Below are 14,181 nucleotides of genomic sequence, written 5' to 3' on the forward strand. Positions count from 1 at the left end.
TTTCCCCCAATATTTTTCTAGTTGCTCACATTTCCAAAACACATGTGCGGTGGTGTCTGTTTCTGTTTTATATCACGTATCTAAAAGCTGTGAATGTCCTTTTAGCACCCTGTAAACTTCGATGTCATCATGGCAATGCCTGGATTGTTTTTATTATTCATCTGCAGACAAGTTGTCGCCACCCCAGGAAAAAGACAAAAATGCCAAACTTTCTCAGTTTGCTGTGGGGACAGTTATGTTGGAGTCTTTGGTAAATGAGCTGTCAGATAAGTGTCTACTGAGCAGAGAATGACGTCTATGGTGAGTTGCTAGTGAGGAAGTAATTGATTCATGAGAAAGAGATGTGATGGGGTGAGTAGTAGGCCTATGTATGTTCTTGTTTGGTAGTCGCCAGGAGACAAAAGTCAAGTTATGAATTGTCAACTGTTTTGTGATGTTTGATCGGTCCACTTTTGTGGAAATCGTTGTGTTGAAGTCACATCTAACATATGTGCTTGTCTATATGTCAATATGATTTATCAAGCAGAGAATTTGTGTAAATCATATGTAAATAAGTGTACAAAAAATAAATATTTTCCTCAGATAGTCCCTTCCTTTTTTAACAAATGAGTTATCAGAATCTGATTTATTTGCCAAGTACATACATACACGAAATTTGACTATGGAAGTCTCTAAACGTTCTTAAACACAGAAATAGAAAACCCCCCAGCTAGGGACAAGGACAACAAAGCCGGACAAATAACGGTAAGGAATAGACAGGACTGTACACAAGTGGTGATAAAATAAGTATATATATAAATATTTTATAAAAAACGATATATTGTCTATATACAAGTCAAGTGTTCTGTAAGTTGTAAACAATACTAATAGTGCAAAGAAATAAATACTGAATGGATATACAGGGACTGGAAATGTAAATCCATTTGTTTATTGGTCAAAGCATTACTTTTTTACTTTTTCTTGAGACCATGAATCCATTTTGGCACAACTACAAATTCCAACTCATGTGCTGTCAGGACAGAATTTCATCTGTAAGGAGGCCATGATGCTAATACAAACCTAATATATGCCGTTCTAAATACAACGAACGTCAATGTGCTCACACACACACACACACAAAAGCACAGTCTTGCTCCATATGCACAGAGGAGGCTGAAATGAATGATGGAGAGCGGGTCGCTTCATTAAAAGCCCGCTGTTAGACAAACTGTGATTACCAGCTGTGATTTCCACCTTCAATTTGTTTTAACCTTTTCAAACGAACAGAGGCTCATTTCATTTTAATCAAAATTGATGAGATGGCATGGAATCAATTAAGTGACATTGTTGCCGCGCTTGCAACAGTGCGGCTCCTTCCCTACCCATCGCAGCTCCCGCTCTCCTCTTTGGCCCCACACCCCTCCATCCTCCCTCTTTCCCCTGCATGGCTGTTGTATATTGCTGTATCCATTTCAGCCCCGCCTGGGGGGTGATCCTGTCGCAGTAGATTGTGGGAGATATGTGTTGGTAATGCGATTTGGTCTCCTCAGGACCCGAGTGAGTGAGCGGCCTCTGTTTGTGGACACAAGCCGGACACAGGCCTCATACGGTTGGGGGACTCACTGTGCCAGGCTGGATGGAAAGGTCAGAACCGACAGGCCCCGCTGTTTAACAGATGTGACACTACTGTGTGCCTCGATTGAACCAGGTAGCCCGGCTTTCTCAGGCCAAATGAGGATGAGTTCTGCAAGTTCAGACCCAGTCAGCTATGAATTTAAAAAAACTTTGAGGGTATTTTACCTATTGTATAGTGTTGATGGGTTGGACTTATAGAGGGTAAATACTGTATGTATTCTAACAAGTTAAATACATTCTAAATTAAAGTAAGTCTCCCATCCACTGAAAGTATAACACATTTTTTACATCTCTATATATACTAGGACTGTCAACGTTAATGCAGTAATAATGTGTTAACGCTAATTCATTTTAATGCCACTAATTTCTCTATCGCATTAATGCAACTTGCAATTTTTAGGTTGTAGCGGTCTCAGTTTTAAAGCTAGTGAAAATACTGATATCTCGGAATCATGAAACTATCTTATCATCTGAAAACTAGAAAACCTAAGAAATCCATTGGTACCAACCATGTCATACTAGCTTGTTGCGAAGGTTAAATAATGCTCCAAACTTACGCAAAATTTTGGTGAGGAAAAACTGTCATGGCCATTTTCAAAGGGGTCCCTTGACCTCTGACCTCAAGATATGTGAATGAAAATGGGTTCTATGGGTACCCACGAGTCTCCCCTTTACAGACATGCCCACTTTATGATAATCACATGCAGTTTGGGGCAAGTCATAGTCAAGTCAGCACACTGACACACTGACAGCTGTTGTTGCCTGTTAGGCATGAATTTGCCATGTCATGATTTGAGCTTATTTTTTATGCTAAATGCAGTACCTGTGAGGGTTTCTGGACAATATTTGTCACTGTTTTGTGTTGTTAATTCATTTACAATAATAAATATATACATACATTTGCATAAAGCAGCATATTTGCCAACTCCCATGTTGATAAGAGTATTAAATACTTGACAAATCTCCCTTTAAGGTACATTTTGAACAGATTAAAATGTGTGATTAATATGCGATTAACTATGGACAAACATGCGATTAATCATGATTAAATATTTTAATCAATTGACAGCCCTAGTAAATACAGAATATACAGACTTCACCGAAGATGCAAGTTGCACCTGCATGACTACAACACAACAGACTGATTCATTGGCAGTGCAATAGTTCAACAGACAATTTAAAAAAAAAATGTGAAAAGCTGTCGGGCCTCGTTAGTGCGAGGATATTTTAGGAGTGTTACGTAAGAGGAAGAAATTATTTTTGTCTTTATGCTGCTATAGAATAGACCTTCCTGCTTATAACAACAGGATACCTGGGTGTGTATACACACTCCTGTGACCCCTCCTTTGTTCTGCATGACAAACGTGGATGTATAGCTTCAAACATTCAGCACAGTGTGCACCAACTGCAGGTCAGAGGTTAGTTGCTACTACTGAGTGAGCTCAAATACCGTAAACGTCGGATAAGGCACAGAAATGTCAAGTATAGTTAGAGGTATTCTCTTCTATTCCTCACACATGACTGAAACATATGGTTTGTCCAGCTACTCAGTGTAAAGAGTTCATTGATGGGTGTTAGCTTCTATAGACGCTGGCATGGTGTGGATATCTACACATTTTTGAATCTCTTCTATTCCTCACACATGACTGAAACATATGGTTTGTCCAGCTACTCAGTGTAAAGAGTTCATTGATGGGTGTTAGCTTCTATAGACGCTGGCATGGTGTGGATATCTACACATTTTTGAATGCGAGTCATGCACTTACAAACACACATCTAGCACCACCTTCGAGTCTTTAGCCTGGCACGCTGTCTCTTCAGGGAGTTCCTCTAAACCTCATTGTTACGTTTCCTTATCACACCAGATGACACCTTGTTGACTTTCTCTCTCCTGTTATTCTCTGCAGGAAAGTGATTGTTCCTCATTTCCTGTGTGATAGTTTATAGAAACAGTGAAGGTCCCAATGAGGGCAAGGTTTGGAGAGCCGCGTGAAGCATTGGCGGTCCAACGCTGGTATCTGCAGAACCAGGTTTGTTTTCTCGCTCAATGTTTTGGGTGTTTCACATCTCTGCGTTTGATTCCTCTCCAGATGTTTTTTTGGAATTACGGGCAGCAACTTTTCCTGTGTAATATTCAAGGATGGGTCAGCGCAAGGTTGCGGAAAAGACATTTGTCTTTTACTTGTCAGTGAGACTTGCCAAATAAGGTGTGGGAGTGTTTATATGTTCCAAACAAACTCATCCCTCGACACTCTGTGAGACGGAGAAAAAACACGTTCAATCACTGTTACAAGTGTTTCTCTTTTTTTCTCTCGGAGCCAAGTGACAGAAAGTATGATGTGTTACAGCGTTTATGACAATGCAACAATATGCCGCACGCAACAATTACATAAGAGAACATTAGAAATGTTATTATGGAAATTAAAAATGTGCGTCTTATGGGAGATGTAAGTTTAGTGTGAATCTTACTGTGAGACTTGCCAATCCATCACAGCTTGTTTTCAAGCCCTCTCACAGCTTAAACAGCAATAATGCCAATCCTCCTGCTGTCAAGCCTCCCTTTTTGTGCCCCATAATTACTACCCACTATTCAAACTCAACTTGTGAGTGCCCCCCTATTGTGTTCTTCACTCACCAGTCACTTGGAGATTGAAGGGGTGTGACCAACTGAAAGATAAAACTCTTTGATATATAGATGAAGGAGACTGGTTATTATGTTAAGCATGTTGAGGACAATGGCACGACATTCTCCCAGATTTATTTTGGGGTGTAGGTGTTGGCTGAAGCACGTGATGAGGTTCTGTTAAGAAACTTACTTTGCTGGCCTGCTGCACCTTTTGTTGGCAAATATACACCACATTTCCCTAGGACTGTCCTTGACCAAAGAAATTGTCAGTTGGCTAACACTCATCCGATTTTGCCGACTAATTGAGTCGTTGATTTAAGCGACATATCTGTAAGATAGAGTTTCTCCACATATAATCACACAAAACCACCACTTTAAATCTTGTGTTTAACAGAGATGTGCTCATAAGTTTCTTAGAAATACGTCCTTCAGCGTGAAAAAAAACATTAAAAAACGACTAATGGACTAAAGAAAACTACGACCAAAACGACCGATTAGTCGACCAACGAGGGGGCAGCCCTACATTTCCCAGATGTCCTGTTTGCCCGGGAGAAATGTTGCGCCCTGTGACTGGACATCTGACTCACACTGCTATTTCTTCTCGCTGAATGTATACAGCATGAAGGTAATAAGACTTAACATTGCTGAGGTGCTTAAGTCGTTGCAGATGCTAGTAAAGCCCAGAGAAAGAGAAGCCTAATGACACTGCTTTTCCCTTTTGTGAGGCCTGGAGAGATTTAAACCAGAGAGTTTTAGTGAGGTGCAAAACAAAACAAACCCCACTCAACGCTAATACCACGACCTGATTACCATGTGGTAATGACCTGGCACTAAAAGTCTATGGAATGACAAAACAAGAAATGCACTTTTTGTTTTGTTAAGAATATTTTAGAATCATGGCTCACGCAGCACAAACGGCCTTTTTCACAGCAGACATTTTGACTTGTCATAGTAGGAACAGTACAGGTGTTACTAATAGCACTAATGATGGAGTCCCAGTTAAAGTGACCAATTAATTAATTTCATTATTACACCTGTTCTTTTCCTGCGGTGACAAAATGTTTTCTGGGAAAAAGGCCTATCTGGAAAGTCTCAGTTACCTGTGTCATAAAACATCTGAGGTCATTCTTATGTAGTACGGAGTTAAAGGGATAATCCGGATGTTTTCAAGTGGTGTGGTATTAAGTGCTTATACATAGTAGGTGTATAACCTACAGTAGATGACTGTCGGCACGCCCCCAGCTTGGAGTACCGACACGGGAGCAAAGCTATATAGTGCTGTGGATGTATGTTAGCCACTTAAAAGAAAGGCTCACCTAAAAAGATCAATATCTATTTAAGTGTACTCTATATTTAGAATATTTTCACCACTTTATCTTGCCGTCAGACAGCCCCTTTCGATGGGGAACTGAGCTGTAAATGAAACTTATCTATGTTCTCTTCAAATCAAGCAGACTTTGTTGACAAAAACATTATAGATAAATTCCACTTTCAGTTCAGTTTTGCGTCGGAAAACATTGTAAATATAGCGTACACTTAAATGTATATAATTTTTTTTAGGTGAGCTTCTCTTTTCAACCCTGTCTCCTACAAAATGACGTTCCCATACAACTAAACTGCATTCTCAGTTACGTTTCGACATATTTAAAATTTTAAACAGATTTAAACATGTGATTAATGTTGTAAATTGAAACAAAACAAAAACACAACAAAACTACTGGGTTAGTTTTAGTAATAAATGGTTTGGCTTAAAATGACTATGTTTCACACTGCACACAAACAGCAGTCTCCTGGGGGAAAGTCTAGGCGGCTAACTAAAGTGTTAGTTTAGGCGGCTAAAATACATTATGCTGCCGGCCCCGTCCACAGCAGTATATTGCTTTGCTCCCGTCCTTTCTGCTTCTCCAAACTGGGGGCATGCTGACAGTCATCTACTGTAAGTAATACACCTACTATGGATATGTACCTCATACAACCCCACTTCAAAACACCCAAACTATCCCTTTAAGGTGATTTTTATGATCTAGGGCTGACACTAATGGCAGAGTTAGTACAAACTGAAACTGCGCGGTCATCTAAATACTCAGAAAAGGTGGGTGAAAGGTTGTGATGGTGTGTGTGTGTGTGTGGATTGGGGGTTTATTAGGTGATGTAAAGAAGTAGCAGTGCATGTTTGCACAAGTAAGCGCAGAGGCAAAGGGACAGACAGGAGAAGCGATTGGTTGCGGTGACCCTAACCAAATGCACAGGTTAAATCCAGAGGGTCGTACTGTGACTGCTGCTGAGAGGCAGTGCGTCTTGTTTCATTAGCTTCTCATCCTCGGGTTAACATGAGAGAGCCTGAACCTTAAGAAAGAGAAGGGAGGTCTCAATACGCAGCCAGAAGCTGAAATCCGGGATTATCAAGGTAACAGGTAAGGGATGATATCATTTTGCCTTTAGCAGTCCTGTACACCTCTACGGGTGCAGCACGATCACAGGCTCAGTTCCTACTTGTTACCGTCTATTCTCAGTATACACCTGCTTTACATCTGTGAGTCACTTCTGGGAGACAGTTTCCAACAAACTATGCTACTGTATTATTTGTGCCTTGACATTGTTGAATGTACAACATCACCCTAGAAATACACTCCCCATCAAACACTATCATTTTAACACAACACATTTGGCCATTCTTGGCTACCTGACAATATGAAACAAAGTGCAAAAGAATAGAACTAATTCATGAGAAAACAAGAGTAATAACACATTATCCTTCCTTGTTACCTGGTCCTTTGCTTTACCATCACTGCAGTTATTCAATCTTCACAAACAAAACGTCCAAAACCAGCCCTATTAGGGTTTTATAAAACAAGCACTGGAGAGCAAACAGGACATTCATTGACTTTAATGGGATGAACTGATCAACCATATCTAATAAAAATCATTGCCCCTGGCTAAAGCTGCTGTAGAATTGAATTACACATGGAACACAAAGCTTTCATGGCTTCTTAGAAAACTGTAATTCAATCTGTTTAGTACAGAGAAGGAACAGATAAAGTCCAAATTAAAACATTAAAAAAGTTTTGGTGCATGGGATATTCAAGGAGGAAGGAAGCTGAAGGTGAAGTGATCTTATGTCTCCTGAAAAAAAAAAGTTAAATCCTACCACCAACCTGTAAAGCAAAGACATGATCTAGTATTTTTTATTCTGCTCCTGACATGGCCCTGACACATAAAAGTTCACATCTTGGTTTTCTAAACTGAATATTTTATTTATGGAAAGGGTAAGCAGTCATAGAGGCCTGTTAAAACATGACTTTTTTTTACTTGTTTTATATATTGTATAACAAATGCATGTAATGCCTGGTTAGTTAAAAAGTGTACTTTTAAAAAAAAAAAAAAAAGTTGAATATTAACAATGAAATCTTAAATGAATGGCTAATGAATGTATTCTGTCTTTGTCATTATTGAAAGACAACATTACAGTCACCTGGTATTTCCATTAAACACAAGTGGCACAAAGTAACACTTTTATATGTTTATCTGGATTTCACATGATTGTGTCAAGCCCTGTAACACAGCAAATGTGTTACAATTGTTTAAACATTTCCTATGTTGAAATCAACACGTGATCTGTCATTTTTAACGCATACATTTTTGAAAGATTTGAAAGTAAAAAACTAGAGACGCATTGGCACCTGACCCCTAAAATGAAAGAAGACACAGAGCATCAATGAATTGTTATGTTCAACTCTACGTGGATTCATCTTAAAAAACACTGATTGTTGCACTGACAACTCAGCAGCATGATGCGCAAGTTTATGGGAACTCAGACAAAAAAAAAAAAAGCGATCATGCCAAGCCCACATCCAACATGGAGTGTTCAATTATAAAATATCACGTGGAGGGGAGAGAGCAAACCGGTTTAAAAGCTCGCATTTGATATCTTGTCCGCTGGAGAAGGCGAGTCTTATAGTTCCTTCAGAATGGGCAGTCTTCAGTTCTCAGACCAGTCTGGACAACAGCAGCTTCGGGTCATGGAGAGGTGTCCCTAGCTTTACCAAGTACGGAGCTGCAGAAATTGCTTTAGTAACGGTGCTATATTTAAAAAAACATTTATGTTTCTCTTTATTATATTATGAAAGAAGTTTTTTCTTTTCTTTTTTTAATTGAGTTGACTGTTAAAAAGGCGCACACTACGCTTTACGCACTCAGTGACGCTGGGAGGAGTTGGCTCTGAAGTACCTGCTACTGCTGGGCATCAGACCACAGATGCAATGTTTTATCTTAATGCTGCACACAGACATTAGGTCTGGCTGCTATGGGAGGAAATCATGTCACCTCTCCAACTCCCTGCACTCCTAACCTGTAGCCTGTTTCTCGCTGTACTCCAACTTTTACGCACAAACCTCTCCAAAACTCTCTTTTTGTTTGTCTTCCCTCCTCTTTGCAGCCCATGTACGCGGAGGTGGCAGCTGTAGTTTCGGCGGAGAACACTCGCTTGGGATTGTCGCCAACTCAGACCATCAGGTCCTCAGTGGGGCTTCCGTAAAAGCACCGCAGAGAAGATGAATATCCAGGTCCTGCCAGAACACAAGCTCTCGTCGGTGGCCCCGCTGAAACAGTGCAATGTGGAGAAAAAAGAGGTAGAACTGATACTGGTGAAGGACCAGAATGGCGTCCAGTACACCAGCTCTTCCATCATTCCCTCTCCGGGTTCCCACTACGTGGGTCCTCCAGGACTCACCGAGGAAGAGCGAGAAACTTGGGGCAAGAAAATGGACTTTCTCCTGTCGGTTATTGGCTTCGCGGTGGACCTGGCCAATGTTTGGAGATTTCCTTACTTGTGCTACAAAAACGGAGGAGGTGAGTAAAGCATGTATTTCTGATCGAGTGCACAGATGCTTAAAGATTTAAAAAGAGAGGTCACAAAAGTTAGGTTCAGGTAAATCCTTGTTAGAATAAAGAATACAATAATAGAATAGAATAGAATAGAATAGAAAGCTTTATTGTCATTGTATTAAATACAACGAGATTCACAGTTGCCACTTCTGGTCCGTTCTTTAAAACAAATACTTGACAAGACTAAACGAGGCAGATAAAACATATAACAGGTAAAACACACACAGTTATAAAGTAAATAAGGCGTGACTGGGTCGGCCAGGTATAAAAGTTAGTCAAAATTATTTTTTTTCATTGATGTTCTGTCTTCCTTCATTTTAGGGGTCAGGTGCCAAAGCGTCTCTATTTTTTTTTACTTTCAAATCTTTCAAAAATGCAAATCTCTAAGAAGGGATGTGTTAAAATTGACTGATTTCAAAATAGCAAGTGTAAGCAATTGTAACACATTTGCTGTGTTACAGGGTTGACACAATCATGTGTAATCCAGATAAACACATAAAAAGTGTTACTTTGTGCCACTTATGTTTAATGGAAGTACCAGGTGACTGTAAAGTTTTCTTTCAATAATGACAAAGACAGAATACATTCATTAGCCATTTATTTAGATTTCATTTTTAATATTCAACTTTTTTTTTTTAAAAAGCACACTTTTTAAAGGGACTATTTGTAACTTTCAGAATTGCTTAACAGCGACACCTGTGACATTGAAATCAACGAAAGTGAACGTCGAGCTCGCGCTTGCTCGCTCTACATAGACATGAACGAGCATCGCTTAAAACAGTGAGGCGACACACGTCAGCTAAAACCACAATATCACTCTATAATTCACCTGCTTGGCAGTAATGTTAGCTGACCAGACGAAGGTCTCTCCATGAATCAATGCTGATCCTAGTGTTGACTTTTCGTGCCTCAGCGCAGGCTGAGGCAGCGGGGCTCCTCAACAAGTTACGTTATCGCCTCCCGAACACAGCTGGCAGCCGAAGACACCGGCACCCGGTCAGTAACGAGACGATAACGTAACTCGTTGAGGAGCTCCGTCACTTCACAAGACACGGAAAACCTCTGTTGGTCTGGAGGAGCTGCAGCATTTATTTCTGCACAAACGTTCACTGTACATTCACTAGATATTCTCAGAGCTAAACTAACTCTTCTGCTTTGTGTAGTGAGGGCGCGTTCAGGTCTAGAGGTGGAGCGAGTACGCGAGAACGCGCGCCCGCTCTAAGTGAAGGTGAGCAGGCAGAGGAGACAAGGCTCCGGCCACACACGAGCGCGCATATGCGAGCGCGCATGTGTCCCGACCCGGTACATTTATACGCTTAAAAAGTTACAAACAGTCCCTTTAACTAACCAGGCATTACATTCATTTGTAATAAAGTATATAAAACATGTACAAAAAAAGAGTCATGTTTTTAAATGCAATTACTGAACATGACATCAAACAATCAGGCGAACCACACCTACAAAATCGTATACCTTATCGGACTGAGATAGAGCTTGTCAGTGCTAAAATCTGACATAATGTCAAGAGGTCTAACATCTGCAACATCATCGAAATTCATAATTTCAAAGTCTTTAGTTTATTGCACAACATATGCATAGAAATGCTCATCAAAGTACAGGACTTCAAGTACTCTAATAAGAAAGAGGAATGTCTCGCCCTGGGGTATAACATTAATTATCCCACCAAACAAGAGCTCCCTATGATGCTGTGTTTTTAGTTACAGCAGAGATCCAATCCTGTATTTCTGGCCATTTACAGTCAGCGAATGTGTAACTATATGATGCTACTCATTGTCAAATCTGTGTGAAGGGCTGACTTAAGTCCCTCCAGTATAATAACAACTTTTTTTTAAAGAACCAATGTTTACAGGGTGGGCATGCCAACATTGCATTTTTTTTCAAAACTGGTCCCCAAGCTTGAAATTTGTTGAAACTGATGTTTATAAGCGAGAGTTTTGGCAACATTTCTGAAATTGAGTACCACATGCACTTGCCTCTTCATTGGATTATGTTTGGCCTCAAATCTCATACACCACAAATGTGAAAGAGGTCCAAACAAACAAAGCATTCTTGGATAGTGTACCATAAAATGATCCTTCAGAATTAGATTTTGGCCAAACAACTTCTTGTAATCTTCGTATGATGATCTATGAAGAGCTGCTTAAGAAACACAGTAAGCCCAACACAGAAAACAGGTGCAAAAATAAAGCTGCAGAATTCTCTTAACAAAATGAACAGATGCCAAAACTGGTCTCTGATCTCAAATTGATAATGACACTTGGTTTGTTTTTCATGTAACCACAATCAAAACCCGCAATTCTGTTATTAAGTTGCTCCAAGGTGAAACGCTTTTCGTCATAAATGAAGTTGGGCTGTCAATCGATTAAAATATTTAATCACGATTAATCGCATGATTGTCCATAGTTCATCGCGATTAATCGTAAATTAATTGCAAATATTTTTATCTGTTCAAAATGTACCTTAAAGGGAGATTTGTCAAGTATCTAATACTCTTATCAACATGGGAGTGGGTAAATGTATGTATATATTTATTATTGGAAATCAATGCAACACAAAACAACAATGATAAATATTGTCCAGAAACCCTCACAGGTACTGCATTTAGCATACAAAATATGCTCAAATCATAACATGGCAAACTGCAGCCCAACAGACAACAACATCTATCAGTGTGTCAGTGTGCTGACTTGACTATGACTTGCCCCAAAACTGCATGTGATTATTATAAAGTGGGCATGTCAGTAAAGGTGAGACTCGTGGTTATCAGACAAAACTGGCAAAATTTGTGTGCAGAAAAGCGTTCCACCTAACTGCACAGTGTATGCATTGCCAAATTATCTGCTGTCAAAATTGAAAGAGTTCGACACAGCTTTTGAGTTTGTCCATTAACTTCTACTTCTATACCAGAGTTTTCAAGGACTCTGGTGTCCTGAAGGGTCAGGGGACTAAAGTATAATGTGTTTTCCTGTCAAAGGATAAAGATGAAAAACGTTTTCGTTTTAAACTAAAAACAAAAAAACAGCTGCTTTTCTTTTTTTTTTGTCAGAATCAAAAAAAGAAAATCGTGGAGACAAATTAAAAAAACGGTCCAATTTAGTTTTTTGCTAATTACTTATCTTAATTTTCCATTTTGAATTGAATCAATGAAGAAAGGCAGACATGTGACCCAGCAGTAAAAGTAAATTTGCCAAAATAAAAGCCACAAGGATAAAATGGACATTCTATAAAAGTCTCAGACTCTAATGGTCTGACGACGACCCTAAGCGGTAACACTTCACAATAAGGGACACAAAAATGTGAGTAGTTACTGGGGAACGAATGAGGAACTAATTACTAGTGAACCATTAGTTAATGAGTAACTCCCAATCAATTTGTTGGCATCATTTGGTAAAAATTCTTTAATAACCTCTTTAATAAGCATATTGTAATTGAAGTGTTCTGAGAGAAAACTAGACTTCTGCACCTCCTCATGGCTCTGTTTTCAGGCTTTAAAAAATCTAGCCCGTGACGGGAAACTTTGACCGATCACAGGTCATTTCAGAGAGAGCGTTCCTATTGGCTGTGCTACGGCCATGTGAGCGATGCTTGGTATTTCCTCAAGAGATCTCAACATGGCTGCCAGGTCACAAACTTGTACATTTTAGATAGATAGATAGATAGATAGATAGATAGATAGTAACTTTATTGATCCCGAGGGAAATTCAAGAAAAACAGCTAAACAGTACACTGCAAGATGATTCTGAAAACATTTGAAACATAGGCATTACAGTAACAGAATATTGATTCATATTTGATCAGCGCTGCCTAGTTTGACCGTTTGGTCAGAATTCGCAAGAGATTGACTCGTGGCTCATAGACAGCAGCTGGACAGCAGACTCCAGATCAGCTCTGACGGGTTGTTTTCCTCCAGTCTGTGAAATCTTGCAGATGCCATTAGGACCAAACGAGTGAGGAACGAGTCAGGAATGACTTGAAAATTGATGAATCGTTAATGAGTACTTCAATAATAATTCCTAATGGAGAACTATATAGTAGATAATGATGAGTTACATAGAGAACAGACTGGAAGATCCTAATTAATCATTAAGTAATGATTAGTTCACAAATATATGTGACTTGATCATACTGACCACTTTCATGAGTCGTTCCTGATTAATTCTGAATCAGCTGCACAAAACTAGTAATGACTCATTAATTACTGATTACTTAAACATGAGTTACTGTTTTTGTCCATGTAAAGTGAGACATAATACAGTATAGTTATTTAGGAGTCCCTCATTACTTCATCATTATCTTTACAATTAGTTCCTCAAAAAAAATCAAAGACAGCAGGATTCTTAACAGGTGTTTTATTCATCATATTCAGACAACATATACAGTAATATTCACATCCATGAATATTATGAAGTTGAACGTCGTAGGTCGCTTTAGCCCCAAAACTGTTGACTTCATCACCTTAAATCTATATAGTATGTTGGTTAGTCTTAGCATGTTTGCTGTGAGCAGAAATGCCACATAGGCTATGCTCACTTCAGTCACCAGTTCTTGTTGGACACAAAAAGTTAGTGTTGAGGTTAATTAATGATTAGATAATTTCAGCGTGTCCATCTGATGGCCCCAAGCTACAATTAAAAAGTTTGATGCATTTTAAGCATCGATCAGTGCGCGATCTGAACCTAGAGTGGCACATGCTCTCTGGTGCTGGGAGTGGGTGGGTTCTGTCAGTCAGTATCGTGTCCGTAGGTTACGGCAAATTTGCCTGTCCAAAATTACTTAAAAACCTTCACAAACTACTTAGCTTTGGTTTCCCCACACTTTCTAATTATCTCTCAGAGAAATTGGCTATGTTATGTTCACGTCATGTTTTAATTTTAATGCACGGAGGGTTTTTGAGTAATTTTGAACAGGCACATTTGTGGTCACCTACTGTTACTGACAGTATCCACCCACTCCCAGCAGAGACAGCAGAGCGCATCTCTTTGCTCAGAACACGCGGCGTTTTTTTGACAGTTTCTGTCTCCGATGCCTCCAGCATT

General features: G+C 39.5%; 1 protein-coding gene across 3 annotated transcripts in view; it reads left to right on the forward strand.

Annotated features, from left to right (window-relative positions):
- The first annotated feature begins 3,489 nt into the window (after positions 1–3,489).
- slc6a2 (solute carrier family 6 member 2) overlaps positions 3,490–14,181 on the forward strand; it is a 37,341-nt gene continuing 26,649 nt past the window's right edge. The window contains exons 1-2 of one of the 3 annotated variants that reach the window (XM_037755896.1): positions 3,490–3,644; positions 8,676–9,088. In XM_037755896.1, the coding sequence (XP_037611824.1) occupies positions 8,791–9,088 (298 nt within the window). In that variant the 5' untranslated portion in view covers positions 3,490–3,644; positions 8,676–8,790. Of the gene's footprint in view, positions 3,645–6,563; positions 6,655–8,146; positions 8,287–8,675; positions 9,089–14,181 lie in introns of those variants that run through there. The other 2 variants (XM_037755912.1, XM_037755904.1) reach the window with 2 other exon arrangements.

Source organism: Sebastes umbrosus, chromosome 2 (genome assembly GCF_015220745.1).
Source record: "Sebastes umbrosus isolate fSebUmb1 chromosome 2, fSebUmb1.pri, whole genome shotgun sequence".
Lineage (NCBI taxonomy): Eukaryota > Metazoa > Chordata > Actinopteri > Perciformes > Sebastidae > Sebastes > Sebastes umbrosus.